Raw genomic sequence first — 20,673 nt, 5'->3', positions numbered from 1 at the left:
TATTCACCTGAGTTACTTTAGACCCCCCTGCCCCCATGAGCCCATAAACTGAATGAGCCCCAATGAAGAACATTATACAAACAAGAGTAAGGGCTCAAAGATAAACCAAAGCTGGAGCTACTCCTGCATTTCAGATTCCTGATTTCAAAGACAGACTTCAGTCCAGTTCTGAAGGAGATACTTCAACATGAACCGTGTAGAAAATCATCCCACCTGAATCTGGATTTCATCAGACAGTTCTCTTGCCATGTTGTGGAACTGGTTGGCTGCAGCATCAAGGACCTTCACCACAACCTTCAGGCCTGTTCTTCCCTTTACTCTGCCATAAACATCCACTGCAAAGTTGTAGTTTGCAGGAAGCTGAAAAGCAGCCTTGGACAGGAGAAAGAGATTAAAGTTGGACCCATGGGAAGCCCAGACATTGGCACCGAGGTGCTGACAACTGATCCTGGATTTTGAGGCAGCGGAGGCAGCAATATTCCCTGCATTGCCCTGATGTGGCTGTTTCCTTTCCCCAGGCTGCACACACATGCACTGCACACACACACACACACTCTACCTCACTGTGCCTTGTCCTGACATCCAGAGTGTCCCTCTTGGTGACAGACCAGTGGAACGTTAACCCTGGCACAGCATTGCCAAAGGAGAAAGGAGTCTGAGTGCTGGTGATGCCCATGACATAAACTGGCATCTGGAAAGAGAGAAACCAGCCTGCTTAGGTAATGCCAGCATGCAAACTAAACACCTGCCCATAGGAAAGAGAATGAAACTTCAAATTCACTGATCAAGAGATGGGGTCTCTCATGAAGAAAATGGTTCCTGCCAGAGCTGCAGTGGTGTCAGCAGATGATGTGACAGCAATGAGCACAAGCTGCAGGTCCAACATGTGAAGGGACAAAAGCCAATCCCAAACCAGCTCACCTGAGTACCAGCTTTCATTCGTGTGATGGGTGCCCGAATTCTCACAGCTGTCAGCTGTACCACCTCAACTTCCACCTTGTCCTGGGAAGGAGGAAGGGAAGACACTGTAAGCACTTGTCAAACAGAAACAAGATTTCACTTTCAGGCTCTATAGCCACTATTTTGCCATTATCTAATGACTGTTGCTGTGTGATTAGCACAACTTGCCAGAGGAAATACAGATGGACAAATTCAGTAGGACTGTAAAAAACGAAAAAGGATTAAATGTTGATTGATAAGCATTTAAATGAATTGAAAAAAACTAATCCCCTAAATTGAAAAAAAACCAAATCAGCTCAAAATTACTGATGACATGAATGTTGGAGCTGAGAGGTAAGAGACAGCAGTAGACAAGATCACAGGGAGCCCCAGCAGAAGAGGGATGAAGAAACCCAGAGGTAAAGGAAGACATGGAGAGGAGTTAGAATGAAATAAGGATTGTAGAGCATTAAATGGGACAACTGAGAATAAAAGGATGATGTTTGACTCTGATATCTCCTCTTCTTATATCCAGGCATTCCTGCTATATACTGGGAAGGAAAGGTCAGACCTGGACCTCACTGGGCAGCAGACTGACCTTTCAAGTTCACTTTGCCTCCTGTCACACCATTAGGGCAGACTGCTGCTCATACATTAAAAAGCAGAGATTTCTTGATATTTTTTAAAAAACTTACTTTGTGTCTTCCTGGACTGTGCTGACACCTTTCAAGCAGCAGAGCTTTGTGGTTCACAGCAGCTGTGCTGCCCCGAGCTCAAAGGAAGTCATAAGATCTGGCCCAAGTTCTGCTGCTCTGAGTCTCATCCAAGTCCCAGGGACTTGTGCTCCCTTGCAGACCTGCCCACCTCTCTCACACTCAGTTGCAGGAAAATCTAAGGACACAGATTCTGAGGGAATATCAGGGATTCACTCCTTGCACCTCACAGATGGGTTCAGACCTCAACAAGGGGCGATAGTGTTCTATACAGGCTGCTGCAGCCTAGGAGACAATGTGTGTTTTATTCAGCAACAGCTGCCCTCTGGATCCTCCTGACCTAAGAGGGAATGCAGACAAGGACAACCTTCTGCTGTGCCAGAAAAGCTTCTTTAGATGGGCTTTTCTGGATGCACCAATCCTGAACCTAACCAATCCTGAAGATACCAGACTGGTCAAAAAGCCCCCCTGGTTATCTGTGAGACTCTGGTTTAAAGCACAGCAAGATTTACCTACCTGTTCAAAGCACCACCTGTGCCAACACCTGTGTAAGTTCACAGGCCAGGGAGAAGGAACTCTGAGTTTTCATCTTCAGGAAACCAGAGAAGGTAACACTGCTCATGTAGAAAGACTCTGTGCCCCCTTCCAGAGCCAAAGCCACGAGTCAGCCCCCAAGAGCACCACAAACATTACCTGGGACACGGCCACAAGCTTCTCTGTCTCTGCATCAACAGCCTGCAGCACTCCTGTCACCACCCCACTGCCAAGGGCCACTGCTCTGACCATCCCAGAGCTGTTCACTGCTGCAATGTGCCCGTTGTCAATGGAGAAAATGATGTTGGAGAGAGGCTGGGGGCCTCCCTCAGCAGTGATCTGTCAGAACAGCACACAGAACAGCACATGAACCCTTCAGACAGTTCTTCTGGTCACCACTACAGGGCACACCCTCCCTGCTCAGCACCACAGTGACTGCAGTGCTGCCTGCACCTTCCAGGACAGCTCCAGGACTACTCCCCCTGGTCCCAGCAGGATGTCAGCCTGGGACATGCGTGAGCTGAGCCTCACAGAGTGTCACAGGCTGATGCCACCTCCCCTCCAGAAAGTTTCAGTAAACTTTACCTCCCCTTCTCCTCAGCACCCTGGTGCAGAGCTCTGCTGTGTTTCAGCATGTACAAGCCCCCTATACCCAACTTCATGGAGCTGGCAGATTTACTCATGCTGTGCTGGTATTTAACACCAGAAAAGCTGACACTCAATTGACAAAAGCAAATACAAATCCTTTGATCCAGCAATAGAGCAAAACAGAAGCTGGCTCAAGAATGACACTGTTGTTGTTCACAGGAGTATTAATCACAGAAACACAATGGGTTGGGTTGGGAGGGACCTCAAAACTCATCTTGTTCCATGGGCAGGGACACCTCCCACTGTCCCAGGCTGCTCCAAGCCCTGTCCAACCTGGCCTTGGGCACTGCCAAGGATCCAGGGGCAGCCAGAGCTGCTCTGGGCACCCTGTGCCAGGGCCTGCCCACCCTCACAGGCATCAATGGCTTCCCAATATCCCATGAGACCCTGCCCTGCATCGGGGCTGAAGCCACTCCCTGTGTCCTGTCACTCCAGGCCCTCCCCAAAGTCCCTCCCCACCAATCCTGTCAGTCCATTCAGTGTGAATGCAGATACATGTCAAGTTGAGTAACTTCTGCTGAAAATCCAGTTATGAAGATTCATTTTACAACAGAAATTACAAAGTAAAGAAAATATGTAAGAAGATGCCTCACCTGAATCATGGCCCCAATAATTAGGGTCACTTTCCTTGGCAGTAGTCTAAATGGGGCAAAGACCTAAAAACAGAAATATGAACACTTGTGTTCAGGATCCTTCATTCAGATAAATTATGCCACAAAACAGTACAAGTGTACAACTGAGTCTTTAGTTGCTTAATCACAGTAAATTGAGCATGCAGAAATTTAACCCATCATCTGCAGTTAAACAACACTGAAATCTGACTGGCATTAGGTCAGCTTCCAGACAGAATGAATTTAATGGCAAATTGATTACCATACTGTAACCATAATTTATGTATTCATTTTCCATTGCAGCACAGACTTCTTTAGGCATGTATCTTATCTGAAATTATTTACTTCAATCTGCTGTGGAGCAGAGTTGATTCTCTGTCCTCTTCTGTCAGCCACAGTTGCCATCAGGCTCGTCTGCCCAATGCTCATCCCACGCACCAGGAAAGCAGCAGTGTGGTCATCCAGAGCCTCCCTCAGGGGGCTGCAAAGAAATCCATTACAGAGATAATAAATTACTGACTAAATTACAAACAGCAAAGCAAAGGACTCATTTAGTGCCCAGCAGTTTTCCCACAAGGCTAAGTGCCTCTGTCTGAAGCAAAGTTAAGGAAATTATCACATTTTTACACATGATGGCTCTTTGCAACCTGTGCTTTATTGTAACATTAAAAACCTGAAATGAAAATGAAACAAGGAACACACACAATGAGTTTAATAACATCAGATGTGCCTTCACACAGCACTCTTCACCTGACACTATTTGCCAAGTCACAGCTTCCAAGATGCACAAAGCTTCATCAGTCATCACACTGGAGGAATGCAGTCTCTTTCATCAGCCAGCGGCAGTCAGGCTGTTAGTTCAGGCAATTTCCCTCAAAAATAATAATCTTTAACCTTTTACCACATAATTAAGACTTCACAAAAATAAAATAAATAGAATCTCAGCCATTGTGCATTACCATGCCTTTAACCTAATACCTTTATTCATTTTTTTGCCAATTCTTACTCACAGATTAATTTTAAATTCATTAACTTACACAAGTGAGACAAGCTGAGATGCTGCTCTGAGACTGAGATCCATGACTGGGAAGTATTTTGCTGGAAAAGGTTTCTTTGAATCATCCAGAACTCTGACATAAGCCTTAACTGTTTTTCCAATCTCCACCTGAAACAGACACATCCAGTCATTCTGCATTCAAACCACTCTTATTTATTAGCATAAACATTTTCATTTTTATTTTGTATTACACTTGTTAGTAGGGTAGTGGAGATAGAGCCCCAAGGTTAGCCTAGCACTGATTTTAAAGACTACTTCCTGCCTGCTAGAGTTAGTGTCAGATGAAATGAATGAACTCAGGTCCTTCAGCTGGCAAGGGCATAATTAAAACATCCAGAAATATCAACACTTCTTTTGTTTAAGGCATACCCAAGTTGGCAAGAGCAATGAGCTGGACTTTTTTCTGTTCAGTTTTAAAACCTGACATATGGAAAATGACCTTGGGGCAAAACCTACTCCTAAAAGAATTGCTCACATGCACTTTAAACAGGAGGAAATGTAAATGAGCATGTCCATATAAATTATGGATTAATATTGCTGTGTAAATGCAAAAGTTGAGATTGCTGCCACACAGAACATGAGCAGATACCTGATACTCTAGGACACTTATAACCTAAAGGGATAAATTTGGGAGGGAGGAACAGAGACACAGGGACGTTGTAGCATCTTGTCCATGTCTGATCTCTGTGTTCAGGACCAGCACAGGGAGTCAGGGCAGCTCCTAATGCTGCTTCCAAGGCACTGACCTTGTCAACAACTCGCACGTACAATTCCTGGATATCAGATACGTGAATTTCAGCCTCAGCTGGGGCAGGGAAAGCCAGACACAGGTCATGAATCATTACAGTCACTGATCCTGGGAGCAGAGGCTGCACCTGCAATGCCAAAAGAAAATTGCATTATAGCACTTCTTTTTTTTGTTCAGAGGAAAAAAATTTTATCACTTTCAGGGCAGAAGCAGTTGGATGCAGAAATCTCCACGCTTAGACACAGAGAATTCTTCCACCAAAATAAAAATCAAGCTGTAAAATGTATGTACAAAGTATCATGCTACTGAGCTAGAGCAAACAGCCCCCAGGCACCAAGTGAATTAACAGCTCTTCATCTGGAACAGTCTGGCATCCTGTTACTCTCCCACCATCAGGAGAAAAAACACACAAATCATTTAGAGCAAAAACTTTTCTTAGTAGAATGAAAACCGAAGTGATAAGGAAAAACAAAATCAAGGACAAAGATTATGCCTGTAAAGCATTGGTATTGCTTCCTGTAAGATTTGTACTCTACTGTCATTGCTTTTCATCTGAGCAGCCAAAACCTGGTGGTAGATCCTGGCAAGTAAGAGGACAACTGACAGATCAGATGTTTCTTTAATAAAAATATTATCCCATTAATTTTAAAGAAAGAGAATGTTACACTTCTTAATGGAAAACGAGACTAAAACAATGAAGAAAAGAGACCTCTGGTCACAAACACAAGGCCTCAGAACTAAGCACCCATCCCAAAGTCCCCTCTCCCAAGGCCATGCACCCACACCTTGCTCACATCAGCTCTGCAGTTCTCCTGCAACTCCCTGACCTTGTCACAGACCTCAGGACAATCCCAGCTGCTCTCCTCCCTTTGGCCAGGGACAGCAGTGAAGCTGGGTGTCCTGTTGTGTGCCCTGAACTCTGAACAAGGCGAGATGGCCAGGCCCCCCAGTGCAAAGGAGTTCAGTGAACTCTCAGCACTGCCCAGCAGCACCACAGGACTCAGCAGCAGAGCAGTGGGCAAAGCTGACATTTTGTTCTGTGAGGGTACTACTCCTGTTTCTGCCTCAAAATAGAAAGGGATGTGAAGTTTTAATAAAGGTCAGCTTCCAGAAAAGCAGCAGTTCCCAGAGAGGATGGCTAATACAGGGGCTGGGCAGGAGGGAAGGGGATGTGGCCAGGGGAGGGAGCTGGAATGGAGCTCAGCTGGGCTGGGAGACCAGAGAAAGCAGACAGGGAAAAGGGCAAGCAGGGCTACTGCAACTTTTAAAATGCTTCTTGTCTCAGCCACCTCTGCTGTTCTTCTCTCCCATTAGGTGCCCAATGGCTCCCAGTGGATCCAGGGATACTGCACTGGTGACCACTCTTCCCTCCTCCCCTGCTACCTCCCACCATGCCCAGAGAAACTGCCGTGCCAAAACCAGAGGGAGAGGTACAGAATTCCTCCTTGGCAGCCCCACTGGAAAGTCTGGGAATCAGTGCTCCAGATCACTTGAATGTACTTTCTCAGAAGAGTTTTTACTCATCCTCTGTCAAGGTGGCTGCACTGGTACCCACCATGGCAGCAGCCTGACAGAGCCTGCTGATCTCCCAGGCCATTCTGCTGCTTCCATGGAAAAATCCAGGGCTGGTACTGGGATTTAACCCAAACACAGCACACAGGGCTAACAAACCTGCCAAATGCGTGTGGGGCAGCATTTTTTTAAAAAATGTGTTTAAAGTGGACTTTTCTCTCCTTCAATCTGACAGGCAGTTAAATCTCTTCCCACACTTCACAAAGCCTATCTTGTTGTCACTGCTCCACTCCTGAATTCCAGACAAGAGCACTGAACCTATCTCATGTACATCAGTTAAACCCATCAGGGAGACCTGACTAAAAAACTATTAAGAGTTTGAACAGTGTACTATGTACAAAAACTCCTCATTTCTTCTACTTTTTTCTCACCTCTGTGCCTAGTTGGAAAAAATATTCCCACCTCACACTTATAACAGAGACAATCAAAATGTTTCACAAATTCTTTTGATATTCTAATTTCCACCTTAGTTATTGTTATTTCACTAACTTTATCAGCATTACTTCTTTAAAGGCAAATTTGTAAATTAAACATTTATAAAAATCACTTTTTAGAGCAACTTGTTTCATTTCAAGTTCTTGCCAAATGAAAGCAGCAATGCAAACACAGTTTTACTGGTGTTCACTGCAGAATGCATTTCATATCCTGGGCCTGATGAAGTCAAGTACAGCTTCACTTTAGTGGCATCTTCTAGTGGGAAAGTGCATTAGAAACTTCAGATGGAGATGAGAATAAACTCTTCAACAGATATTCAGCTATAAAATCAGAATGCAATACTGTAATTAAAAAATACCCTGAAACAGCACTATAGGATAGAAGAATTTGAAGCCTCCAGAACTACTGGACCACAGCAAATACTCCAGTATTACTTTGGAAACCAATTCATCTTATGTGTAGCTTCTGAGTAATTCTGTCATGTTATTCTTCGTGGTGTGTTTGTGAAATCAGGAACATTTTCCTGCAAAGTTGTAACTGGTGAAGTACTTGGAACTGGCTTTTATCCTATACAGAGAACACAAGTGCATCACAGCTGTAATGAAACAATTTCCTGTGCCTGAGACTACACCTGAAAGTGCCAGTGCAAAGATCCCCTGCCTGAAGCACAACTGTGACAGGCAAACACATCCAAAATACAGCTGCTGCCTCTCCATCCACACCTGCTGCAAAATGCTCAGGAGTGCTGAAGCTGCAGAACAATAACCTGGTTGCCAAAAAGGTGTAAAACCACAAAATACTGCACTCACCAAAGCAACGCCTTGAGTCTCCTCATGGGTCACTCTTACAATATTTGGCACACTGGTATTAATGAAAAAATATCCAGAGCCTTGCTGGATGAGAAGTTCTGCCTGCAAAACCAGAAAAGCATCCAGAATTAAGTTTGTATCTTTCTAGTAAAGCTGTCTCCTCCCACACCTTCTGTAATGTGTGATGTTTTCCTCCCTGCAGGTGGAAAACAGCAGAGAACTCCTCACCTGGACGTCAGGGTGGTTGTAGATGGAGAGCCCAGTGGGGCTCACCTTCACATCTTCCACGAGCATCAGTTCAATGGTGGCAGGCCCTGGGAGCACAGCTTTGTGCTGCAAGAACAATGGCAGCAGTTACAGCAGAGGCACAGCACTGCCAGCGTCCTGTGTGTGCAGGCAGGATGCTTAAAGCAGGCAGCCAAAGCTCAGAGCACAGGCTGGGGGATGAGATGCCCACAAGATCCAGAGGGCTCAGTCAGTCATCCTGCACAGGGAAGGGCATCCTCAGGGCTGGTCTGTTCTGCACTCCTGGCCAAGGCAGAGGACAAGTGCCCAGGACTGCAGGATCAGTGAAGGATGGCTGACAAGCACAGACAGGATATTAACTCTGAGCCATGGCCTAAGCTCATACAGAATGATAAGGCAAACACACAAAGTTTTCTAGCTCTAACTCATCTTTTCATGATTCTTCTTAGCAGGCCACCAAGAGAAATTCTTGCTTAAATGTAAGTACATGAACACTGGACCAAATGCAGGTTTAATCACTCACTCACAACAACATTAGCCCAGAAAAGGAAAAAGGTTTCTAGAGGAAGTCACTACTCTGTACCCATTCCACCTCATTAGTAGAATTATTTCCTTGATGTAGAAAGGATTTCATCTTTCCTTAATGACATAATAAGGTGTTCCACCTAAACATGGAACAGCAGTCAAGACATTTTAATATCCCATCTACTAGATTTTTGTTTGGGTTTTTGGCTGCAAGAAAGGAGAATGGGCAGGTTTGAAAGCAGAACAGAGCAGCCCATTGCTGATGGACTTGAAAAATGCAGCCAGGGCACCTCATTTGAAAAAAACAACTCATGGAGCCCCCAAAGTGCAGCAGGACTGGTATCTACAGCTACCAGAGTCCCCCCAAATTTAAACACAGAGAACAGAACTTAAAAGAACTCCAGTGTTCTCTGAATTCAAGGCAAAGTTTAGAGCATTTGCTTTACTAATAATGTCTAAAAGTAAGAAAGAATGAAATATTGGTTTAACAAAGCAGAGCACAGTGAACTACAAAATGATTGCAGAACATCAAGTATCCACATTTCCACATTACAGCTCAATTTTCAAGAGAGAAAAAAAGAAGAAACACAACCAAATATCTCAAATAACTTCAGTAGCAAAGTAACTGTGTCTCTGCAGTAATTCTCACAGAGCTGTAGTCATATTCTTCAGGGGAAATGCATCTACACCACACTTCCCAACAGGAGAAGAGTGGAAACTCACAGAAAAGTCAAGAACCAAGTGGCAAAACAGATCACCTCTCAAAGAATTTACTAAGCAGATGCCACACCTGGGCCATGCTGAGAAGAACATGGCCCACAGGGCATTTCACATTACTGGTGCCCATCTGCTGCCTGCTCTGCTTAATTCCTGTAACCTCTCAGTGCATATTTTACTTTTTGCCTCAAGTCAGTTCTCAAGGTACTGCATAGTGTTCAAACCCACTTAAATCTTGCTTAACAGATTAAGTAGAAATTCCAGGAAGCAGAATATTTTAAGAGTCAGTTATTACACATGTTAGGTTATTCCACAGGCTGAAACCTGCCCTTACAAAAGTGACATAAACAGAAAAGTGCCATCTGTTTACACCTGCTGTCTTTGTTCATCATCACTACCTTTTGCTGTTTTTCTTCCCTAGGTTGAGTATCTACACACAAAGTATTTCAGGGAGTGGCTAATGACTTGTAAAATGAGAGCCTGGGCTTATGGCTGGCATTGTACAATGGAGAAGTCTCTCCGGAAAAAAAAAAGAGAACATTAGGCAGAGCCCAGACTAACATATGGTCCATATGAGGAATCAGTCAGCTTTTGCTTTGCTCATGCAGAACTTTCCCACCCAGCTTTGCAGGGCAATAAATCCATTTGCTTTCCCCAGTGACAGCTGCACAAAGCACATGGCTGCTTTAGTGAAGGACAAGCAGCAGAGATTCACCAATCCATTAAAAAAACCCTAAACTGAAACAAAACCAACTGAAACACTTCTCTGTAATGCCCTTGCTCAGATGGTTAAAAAACTCCCAAGGACTTGGACAGATCTGATATGGACAGCAGCACCTAGTGCAGAGGAAAGCAGGAAAACCACGAAGCAGTATCAAACCTCTGCAGAATGAACCAGACTCCAGCAGGGAGCTGCCTCATTTGTACAGTGCTGTGTGTGGAGGAAATAAAGCCAGCAGAACACTGGGCATTAACCACAGGGAAATGGCAAAACCCCCAGGTGCTGTTACCGGCGTTTTGGCTCGGGCTGCCTTCAGGTGGGGCTGCTGGAACCCAGTGACAGTGGCAGAGATGGCAGCAGTTCCAAACTCACGGTCAACTACCACAGTTTGTAAGCCTAGAATGCAACAAAGATGAAAAATACACTCAGTTCCTCTAGGATCATTCTCATCAGACAAGAACTTTCTCTCTCAAGACAGGTTCTAGGCATTGGACTTGGTTCCTTTTTTCTCCTCTCTATAACAGCACACACTAAAAAATGCACATTGATGTTAAGCTGAAGTATGACTGCAGATTACAGTAACTTCTTTAACTAAGCTGAGACACTGCCAAACAGATTTAATCCTGCCCTTCAAACAATGAAATGCTCATTTCAACCCACTCATACCATGCATTTTCTTCTGACCATTGCCCTCTTCCTTCAGAGTCAGCTCCATTGGCAGCTCCAGCTCAACACGAGCTATGGCCTTATTTGTGGATTCCCACACAACACTAAGAGAGCTGAAGTTATCAAATTTCCTGCCTTGCTGGTCATAGGCAGCCAAATCCAGTATTGGATTGCGGTAATTGGAAACAGGGACCTGAAAAAGAAGGAATGATTTGAACTGAACAGATACAACAGGATTTTTTAATCATTAAAGGAAATGCATGCTGAGTTCCATGAGGTTTGTTACAACATCAATACATGAGGAATGTTCACTAAAATGAGCCATCAGTGCAAGGCACTAAGATGTGCTCCAACAGCCCTGAGATTATCTCAGCTGCTCAGAGCATGGTGCTGCTGACACCAGGTGGGTTCAGGTCCTCTATGGGCCATTTAGAGTTGGGCTCCATGACCCTTGTGGGTCCCTTCCCAGGGAATTCAGAGCATTCTGTCAATGTCTGAACTCTAAGGGGGCTTTACTGGACCATGGGTATGGGGCTTTTTTAGCCAGTGAATTACCTTTAAAAAAACAAGCAAACAAAAAACCCCAAACCAACAACAACAAAATTGAACCACAGCTCAATGAAATTGTTTTTAGAATACAAACAAATTATGACAAACACTGCTGTTTGTTAAAGCTCAAAATTCCGGTGTTGCTCTGGTGAAATGCATTAGCAACAGCAGTGCCTGAAACATAATGGAGCCAGAAAAGCAGGTGAGCTCTGAGGTGGCTAATAATACACAAAAATCTCCTTCTCCTCTTGTTTTTACATAGAAGTTCTTTAAAATGATTCATTTCAGGGAAAGGGGATGACTTTTACATTTGCCTGGGAATATTAACATGACAAAACGTGGTTTACTCAGCAGCCAACATGTGACAACACCCGTTAGGAATCAAAACAGAACAGCAAAGTTTTTTATGGCTGATAATGTACACATATCCATTGTCCATTTACTGCAGGACACCCCCAGCCTGCTCTGTGCAGGAGCTCCCAAGGGCACCAATGTGACCACAGCTCCAGTTACTGCTCCTCTTGCAGCAGCTCAGATGCTTTATTTCACACATGGAGCTCCAAACACTGATTTTTCAGCTGTAAGAAGACCTTCTCCTGCCATTTCCCAGGCTTACCACTTGCTTGTTCTGCTGGAGCAAAGGGCAGGAGAGATCCAGCTGAGGGCTGCCATAAACAGGAACCAAAGTCAGCCGGGAAGGGACAGCACAGACAAACTTCACCACAGCAGGTTCAACCACTGGGAAAGGGTTGGTGACTGTGGGGCTGTTCCCAACTTTTAAGGTAATAACCTGAAAACAGCAAATGAGGAAAGAGTTGAGTTCAGGCATGCTGTATTTCCACAGGTCTCAGTTACATTGTAATATGAATGAAAAGCAAAAATACAATTCTTGTGGATTTACTGCAGTAGTAAGACACAGGAAGATGTAAAAGGGGGGGCATATTCCAAGAACAGGTCTTTATCTCTATGAAAATACTGTTCCTGGGAACTCTTGCTAGGTGTTCATGTTCATTACTATCAAATTTGATTCGAACAACAAATCTCTTGTCTTGCAGAGTGAGAACAGAACATCCCAAAGGCAACATTTATAGTCACTTCAGTGTGTTTAAAAACATCTCATCTTTTATTTTCCACTCCTTTCTTAGCCTTCAGCAAAGTGAAGTGAATACAAAACCAGAGAAGGCTGAGGCAGCTCTGGTCACCTGCCCCATCCCCCCATGCACTGGTGCTGGGGACAGCCAGCCTTGCACAGACCTGCACATCAACACCAAGGCCTGTTCCTTTGGAATGTGCACTTACAGAAACAGCTCCACTTTGCTAAGTGTCCACTGAGGAAATCAGTGGAACTTGGCAGCCCAAGCAAAATGCTTAGGCCTTGCAGAATTGCAGGAGGAAAACATTACATCAAAAAGCTTCATGGGCTGAGGAGGGCGAGTACAGCAGGAGAAATCACTTCTGTGTGTTGGTGAGAACAAAACCAGTTGGAGAATGAGCACGGCCATGTTCACCAAGGCTGACAGAGAGCAGAGCAGACAATTCCTGTGGCTGCCATTTGTTAGAATAAACAGAATTACACTGGAAGGTAACACAGTTAAGAGGAGCAGGTCAGACAGAGGAGTCAGGCTGCTCAGTAACCTTCTGCTCTGATCCCGTTCATGCAAACTCAACCTGCACTCATCAGGATGCTCAATGCATCCCACAACATAAGGCTTCCACAACTTGGGTTTATACTGCAATAAACCCATCATAAACCATTTTTTAACATAATGTTGTGAAATGCTCACTCTAAAATCTGCATCATAACGCATAAACAATGTACTTACCCAAGTTCTTTACTGGCTCATTACAAAAGCATCTAGCTCCCTAACAGGCATATGGCACCATAAATCTGTCTGGAGACAGTTCTCAGTGCCTGATGGAGGGCAACAGCGAGCCCTTCTGGCACTCACCTGCTCTCCCAGGCTCCTGCAGAGCACCCTAACCCAGTGCTGGTTGTTGTTTCGAGGTGTGGGAGGTTCAAGTAAAGACAGGGCAATGCTTTCTGCATCCTCGGCAACAATGTTCCTGAAGAACTTGGAAGGTTCTTGGACCCACGGCCTTGGTCCTCCTTCAAACAACATATCCTTGGAGGAACCCAGAGTCACTAAAGTGACAGATGGTGGATCGATAGCCTGTAATTAATTAATTAGAAATTAGTAATCTGTTTACACCATTCAGTTGTGCTCTGCAAAACAAACCTCCTCCTGAATGGAACAGCTATACTTGGATAAGACTGTGATTTCTCCCATGCAGTGGTTTGTCAGCACACTTAGTGAAAAACAGAGCTGCACCAAAATCCACAAGGATTCTGTCCAGCTGGATTAGATTCAAAGGAAGCCATGGATCCAAAGGCAAGTTTTAGCTGCATTCTAATCACATCTCTTTCATGAAGAATTACAGCAAAAGGGAGACTCTTAATATATTCTTCTGAGCACAGAGAGATAGTATTCTGCTACACTTTAAAATAAGTATTTAAAATAAATGAAATTATGCCAAATTGTATTTTCACTTGACAGTGCTCTCTCCAGAACAGTTCTTTGTATGTAGTTAGTCTCCTACACAAGTTTTACTTCAAACCTATCTAACAAATTCTGCACTGATGTGCATCCCTGGGACAGCCTGGGCTGCTCACCACCACAGCAATTAACCTGACATTTAGTACACAAAAACCACTTCCAGTTTGTGTTTCACAACATCATATTACGTTATAACCACAAATCTGCAGGACTTGCACTAACATTTTTTCCCTCTTGAGGGAAAGCTATGGTGAAATACTCAGACTTCAGCCTGCAGTCACTGCTAGGCCTCTGCAGATGAGGTAACAGAGCAGCCTCTTCTGTATTTCCACCTATTGACCCCAGACTCAGCTTCTTTCATATTTTCTTCACTGAACCAGCCAGTGGTGGAATGCAAACCCACCCACCTCAGTTTTTCAAACCTATTCCTTACACAACCAGATCCCTGTCATGTGAAGGTGTTCCAGGGCTGGGCCCTGGATCTCTCCAGGAGCAGAGGAAGCAGACTCACTCTCAGTGGGAGATAGGCAGCGATGGTGATGCTGGCACTGAGGCGCACGTGCCCGTGGGTGTACACAACCACCAGCCTGGTGTACCCCTGAAATTCAGCCTTCACTCTCACTCCACTGCAAAAATCAGCAGTTGGCTTAAGTCTTCCTGTTAGATAAATAAAAATTATACAAGAGCTTATTTGGAAAGAAATGCCCAGGCATGTTCATCAAATTCAACACGGCTGTTTGAAGGAAGCCTACTAGAAAGATGGAGAGAGCTTTTTACAAGGACATGTAGGGACAGGACAAGGGAGAATGGCATCAAACTGAAAGAGAGAAGGTCTAGACAGCATACTGGGGAAGAATTCTTGGCTGAGAGGGTGGGCTCTGGCACAGGGTACCCAGAGAAACACTGGCTGCCCCTGGATCCCTGCAAGTGCCCAGGGCTTGGAGCAGCCTGGGACAGGTGAAATGAGTCCTTGCCCATTGCAGGGGGTGGGACTGGATAAGCTTTTAAGGTCTCTCCAACTCAAACCATTCTGCATTAAAAAGCAAATACATCCTCAAAATAAAACTACTTTGACCCCCTCCCCTCTGAGGTTTGGCACTTCCGTGGGGATACTGTACAGAGCTATGAATCAGTGATTTAAGGGAGAAGTGTGACTTGGTGACTTGGGAGAGGTGTGACCTGTCCCCAACTTAACTTCCAACCCAGGGAGGGAGTCAAAGCACCTTCAAGTGGTCTGAACACGCCGGGGCTCTCCAGCTCCACCGCCAGCTCCAGCTGTGAGCAGTCGCTCAGGGGGACCAGCTCCCCCCTGTCCACGCTGGTCCGGCCACTGATCCTCAGGGGCAGCTCCAGCACCTGCCCCACGTGTGCCTCCACCTGGCAGGGCGTGAACTCCATGGCACTGGGCTCGCTCACGTACACCTGCAAGGACAGGGCTGGGTCAGTGCTCTGCTCCCACAGCAGCTTGGGTGAGCCTTCCTTCTACTGCTGCTCCTGTAACTCTCTCTTCTGCTTTACAGACTTTGAAGCATGGACTAAGTTGTATGCTATGGCCAGGAGGTACCATCACCAGCTGGGAGAGGTTTAGCATCCATTAAAGAATCCACATCAGATGCTTTAGATTTCATAGCAATCACTGTGATCAAAGCTTTTATTTGCAGTATCTTTAACTACTTAATCTTCTGCAACTGGATTCAGGATACCAAACCATATGGGACAGAGTTAAATCTGTAATCTGTGTGGATTAACTACTCCTAAAACTACTACTATGAAAAACTTGTCCACTGAGGTCAGAAAACAGAACTCTGAAGAGCTGTTCCACAAAGAAAGCAGCTCCTAACACAGGAAGAAAGGCATTCAAAAATAACCTATTCAGATTGTGCAATACACTGCTCTGAAAGCTCACATGGACAGAAAGCTTCTTTCTGTATTCAGGCTTTGACTTATGTTTGAGGATAAGAAGTTTTAGCTGAAAAAAAAATCTTCATTCCTGTGCCTCCAGCTGGTAACTGTTGCCCTGCTAAAAAGCAGCATCCTGGGTTGTTCAGAGAACTATTTCAGAGTGAGTGTATAAGCCAAATTCTGAACAGATTTTAATTAATGTCACACCCCTCTCCTTGGGGCCACCAGATGTACTGTTCCTGCATTCTCCTCACTCCACAACACACACTGACCACCATAACCTAAGAACAGGGGATGGTCTGCAGAGACACCACAAAACTCCTCTTGGGAGGTATGTTTTTATTGCCATTTTCTCCTAATTTTCCTAAAATACTGTTTTTTCTTGGCCAGCTCAGGTATCTGCAGTCAGTCTGCAGCACTCTCACTTCTGTTACTTGTCCAGACAGAAACTTCCTTGCACATCCTGATAACAACTGCCACCCTTTGGTATCAAGGGAGAACACCCACCTATCACCCTACAGAATGAATTTTTAGTTTGGTTTGTCTGCTTAGATGACCAGACCTGGAGTCAATTACCATTTCTTCTCACACTTAAAACTTCCAACAGGGAAAAAGACTTGCCAAGGAAATCAGGAAGGGGCAAAAATGGGAGTACAGTTAATGCACTGGACAGTGTTTGATTCCCTAAAGCACAAACTGAAACTAATCCCTTAACCTGGAAGGGGAATGCCTATGGCATTCTCAGTGCCTTTGCTGTCCCAAAAGCCATATTCAAGAGCAGTCACTGAACAATGAATCTCTTACCTTCATTTCTCCATAGTGCAGTGGATTCCGCACGTCAAGTGCCTGAATAATGCTGAGGCCAGCATCACCCCCCGTGGTCATCACTCCCTTGACTGTCACTGTGGCTACTGCCTGGTTAGAAGAGGACCAGCTGAAGTTGCCACTTCCACCCTGAGCCTGAAATACAGAGGGAAAAATCTTTCAAACATTTAATCAAGTACGTGGCTCTCACATTCCATAGCTTTGGATATCTTGCCTTTGGATATTTTGCATGAAAACCAGGAATGCACTGAGAACGGGACATGCAAATAAAATAACATCTCAGAACTTAATAAGCAAGAGAGAGATGAGAAGATTTCTACCCTTCATTCCTTTTAATTTTAGCTTCTTTTACACGCCAAAACAAATGTCAAAAGTTCCATCAGAGTAAAGCACAGGTGAACACTGGAGCTATTTTTAAATGTATATTGTTTTAATTTCTTTAATTTCCTCAGCATTTCCTTTAACCTATTTCATTATTAAAAATTAACAAGGTGATAAATCTTGTCTAGAGGGACAGTGTGGAAAACAAACAAATCTAAATTATGCAGGAGCTTAGTTAGTAATTTTTACCAGGGAAAAAGAACAAAAAGAAAATGAAAAGGAGGGTCATTTCCCTTCTTCCTTCCTCTGAGCACGTGCACAACCTGATTACAGAAGGACACAGACAAATTAATAAATAGGTAGTGGTGTGTTACAGGAGATGCATGGGATGTGGTGAGAAAGGCTAAAAGAATCCAAGAGCTGAGCATATTTGTAAAGGTATTTTAGTTGAAACAGGAAGATGAGCAGAAACTTAAAACAGAAATACCCAATTCTTAATAACTGCATGAAGCCTCATGAGGGTCCCTGACATAAACCCCAGACACCTCAATACATTTTCTCTCTCTGGCAGTCAGTCTGCACTGAGGAGAGGAGGGGTAAAGCAGCTTCCCCTGCAGCCTCATCATTACCCAGAGCCTGGCAGGGAGCTCCACACTGCTACTGTGAGCCCTCCCCAGGAACCTCCAGGTGCTCAGCCTCACACAGCTGGCACTGCACCTCTCACCCCTGCACTGAAGGAAGGCAACAGAAATCACCTCATTAGCACAAATATGAACAAAGCAACCCCCAACAAACCAGACAGCTGCCAAAGGAAAACCTGCCAGGCATTCTGACACCATCTGGAGGGAGTTACTTCAGCTATAAACAGAATTTGGCTAGATCCAAGAATCCCTTTCCATTTATTTTCAGAAAAACTTTATTCACCCATTTGAAATAGCCTGACTGAAGCTATGGAGTGGGAGGCAAACTCTGATGGAGAGGCAGGAACAGTTGAGCTGTGTGTATGCTGTTGACCAGTGGTACTGTGGGATGGAGAGACCAGAAGAAAGGTCGCAGTTTCAGCAAAATTTAAATCTTGGGAGAAAAAAGTTTCTATGTTTTTATAGAAAAAGATCAGAGTAAAGCAAGAACAGCGACACAATTATTGCAGTACCATGAAGGAATGTTCTCTAGTGAAATACTTCATTATATATGCAAGATAAGATGAGAATAGAACTGTGAGAGAGGTAGGAAACAAAACTACATTTCCTCTCCCTTACTGGGAAAACTCCAGCAGAATTATGAAGTGCTGAAAAGCAGATTTAGTACTAACAATTTTTACCACACTCTGCCGGTGTGGTCAGGAATAGCATGAAGCAAACCAAACTAATCCCACAGAACAGACAAGTAGAAATGCAGGTTTAACTCAATGGAGCTGCCCTTAGATTTCCACTGGAGAATGCAGTTTAATCCTGTGAGACTGATTCTCTCCATGGAGTCACTGAATCAGTAAGGTTGTAAAAGACCTCTGAGATTACCACCACTGAACCACATCCTCAGGTGCCACACTCCATGATTTTTGAGCCCTTCCAGGGATGGTGACTCCACCACTGTCCTGGGAAGGCCTGTGCCAGTGTTTGACAACTCCTCCTATGAAAAAAATTTGTCTAATATCCAATCTAAACATGAGGCTGTTTCCACTCATCCTGTTCCTTGTTACCTGGGAGAACAGCCTGGCAGCAAGTGTCCTGCTGCCTATTTGGATATGGTTTACTTAAGACAGATCCAAAACTGAGCACCACTTTATGCTAAAAGGGAGAGGTAGGAGTTGTGCATCCAACACCTGAGTGCAGGGTCTGGGTATCACTGGCCTGGGATAAAAGTCTGGGCTGAGAAAGCACAACTTTCTTCTCCCTACTTAGACCAGAGATACTGGAACAAAAACCATTTACTTTATGAAGCATAAGGAATAACTGACAGCTTGGGAGCAAAGGCACACCTAGTAAACATGGAAATCATCCCTTCTGTAAATGAGCTGTGGCCTTTGCCTCCCTGGAACTTTGTATTAGGAGCACGAGGTGTGTGGCCAGTGAGGAATATTGATGTCCAGAGCTGGCAGAGGGCTGCTAATTAATCTTGTCATGCCCTTTTTGCAGTCACTTCACACTCCCATTCATATTTCCCATCCTTGCCAGCAAAGGGCAGCCTCTAATGATTGCTGTGGATCTTTGGATATAGGATGCTCCTGGAATTCCAAACCATTCCAGGCATAGGTGTGTGATGCATGCAGGAGGGAGAGAGGAAGGGAAGACAAGAGGTGGAAGTCAGTGGAGTTTTTTATGTTTGTTGGTTTCTTGGTGTTTTTTTTGAACTGTGTATTAATTGCTAGGGTATTCACATTTTTTAAACATGATTCTTTTGCTTAGAGTTTTTTCCTTGGGAAGCTGAAAGGCAGCAAGAGGCTTCAGAGAAAAGAAAAACCGTTCTTATTTTATTTGTTTTTCCTGTGTTGTGTTCATGTTGAATGTGTTTAGAGAGTGTTTACTCAAGGTGATTGCTTGATTAAACTCCAGTGTGAGCTGTTTTAACTCATTGGCAAATTAGGGCCAAGCAGTGTCAGGACTCTAGGAAGAGTCACGAGTTTCCATTATTATCTTTTTAATATTCAATAAGTATCTTTTCTGTATTCTTTAGTATAGTATTCTTTAATATAATATAGCATCACAGAGTAATAAATTAAATTTCTAATAAGATAGAGTCCTCCTGATCATTCCTCCTTTCATTGGTAGCCCTGCATTTACAATAAATTCCTGTAACTAATGTCCCATGAAGTTCCTCCAAGTTACATTTTGGATGCCACCGTGCCTGAAGTATCCAAAGTCAGCCCTAGCTCAGTGGTGTCAGGCCCCAGTGTGCCTGCCTGAGCTACACTCCCTGCAGCTGGGTACTTCTTTGGCATACCTGGATGGTGTACTGGTAGACTCCTGCTTTTGGCTGCCAAGGAAACATCAGAATGCTGGGTACAAGAAATATTGGAACATAGATCTCCACATCCTGCTGGTTTTGCACTGGAACTGGTAAGGTATGAACACCTCCATCCTGCAAAGTGCAAAAGCACAGTGTTATAAATGGCACCACAGAGCTTCCCAAAGTTCATGTTTAGTCCTTAGGTACAGACAAGTCCTTGAAAACACCTCACAGAGGAAGGAAAACTATTTAGGACCACTTATGAGCAGAGTTTCTAGTGAGCAAACAGCTCCTGGCAGCAAGGTATTAAATGAGTGTTATTGCTATGAAGATCCAGGTGCCCACATTAATTTAAAAGGCAAGAAGAAATACACTCTTTCACTGCTCCTATTTTGACACCTCATTTGGAGAACCAATCTGGTGGCTCAACACCTATATTACTCTTTGCTCATCTCACTGTGTACAAAATTCAGCCTGAAAGAGCCATTGCTCAGCACCCCCAAACACTGGCCTTCACAGCTCTGCTGTCACTGCAGTGCCACAACCCTTTGGCACAACACACTGTTACTGCAGTTCTGAGGGAAAAACAGCTCTCAGGGGATGCCTTTCCACTGAAGAGAACATCTCTGACACA

The 20,673-nt window shown here is 44.4% G+C and overlaps 1 protein-coding gene across 1 annotated transcript in view; it reads right to left on the bottom strand.

Moving 5' to 3' along the window:
- Nucleotides 1-20,673, bottom strand: part of NUP210 (nucleoporin 210) — a gene marked incomplete at its 5' end in the record, with an annotated part of 47,552 nt that overhangs the window by 11,475 nt on the left and 15,404 nt on the right. The window contains 18 exons of the mRNA XM_084214421.1: nucleotides 214-372; nucleotides 560-691; nucleotides 922-1,002; nucleotides 2,346-2,525; nucleotides 3,428-3,490; nucleotides 3,791-3,926; nucleotides 4,483-4,610; nucleotides 5,249-5,377; nucleotides 8,067-8,168; nucleotides 8,295-8,399; nucleotides 10,565-10,671; nucleotides 10,942-11,134; nucleotides 12,107-12,280; nucleotides 13,440-13,661; nucleotides 14,557-14,702; nucleotides 15,269-15,467; nucleotides 16,752-16,907; nucleotides 20,034-20,171. Of these exons, the coding sequence (XP_084070547.1) occupies nucleotides 214-372; nucleotides 560-691; nucleotides 922-1,002; nucleotides 2,346-2,525; nucleotides 3,428-3,490; nucleotides 3,791-3,926; nucleotides 4,483-4,610; nucleotides 5,249-5,377; nucleotides 8,067-8,168; nucleotides 8,295-8,399; nucleotides 10,565-10,671; nucleotides 10,942-11,134; nucleotides 12,107-12,280; nucleotides 13,440-13,661; nucleotides 14,557-14,702; nucleotides 15,269-15,467; nucleotides 16,752-16,907; nucleotides 20,034-20,171 (2,550 nt within the window). The remainder of the gene's footprint in view (nucleotides 1-213; nucleotides 373-559; nucleotides 692-921; nucleotides 1,003-2,345; nucleotides 2,526-3,427; nucleotides 3,491-3,790; nucleotides 3,927-4,482; nucleotides 4,611-5,248; nucleotides 5,378-8,066; nucleotides 8,169-8,294; nucleotides 8,400-10,564; nucleotides 10,672-10,941; nucleotides 11,135-12,106; nucleotides 12,281-13,439; nucleotides 13,662-14,556; nucleotides 14,703-15,268; nucleotides 15,468-16,751; nucleotides 16,908-20,033; nucleotides 20,172-20,673) is intronic.

The sequence above is a fragment of the Fringilla coelebs genome (genome assembly GCF_963513975.1).
Source record: "Fringilla coelebs genome assembly, chromosome: 13".
In the NCBI taxonomy this organism is placed as follows: Eukaryota; Metazoa; Chordata; class Aves; order Passeriformes; family Fringillidae; genus Fringilla; species Fringilla coelebs.
The sequence above is the reverse complement of the archived record's forward strand: the minus strand, read 5'-3'. Positions and strand labels throughout refer to the sequence as shown.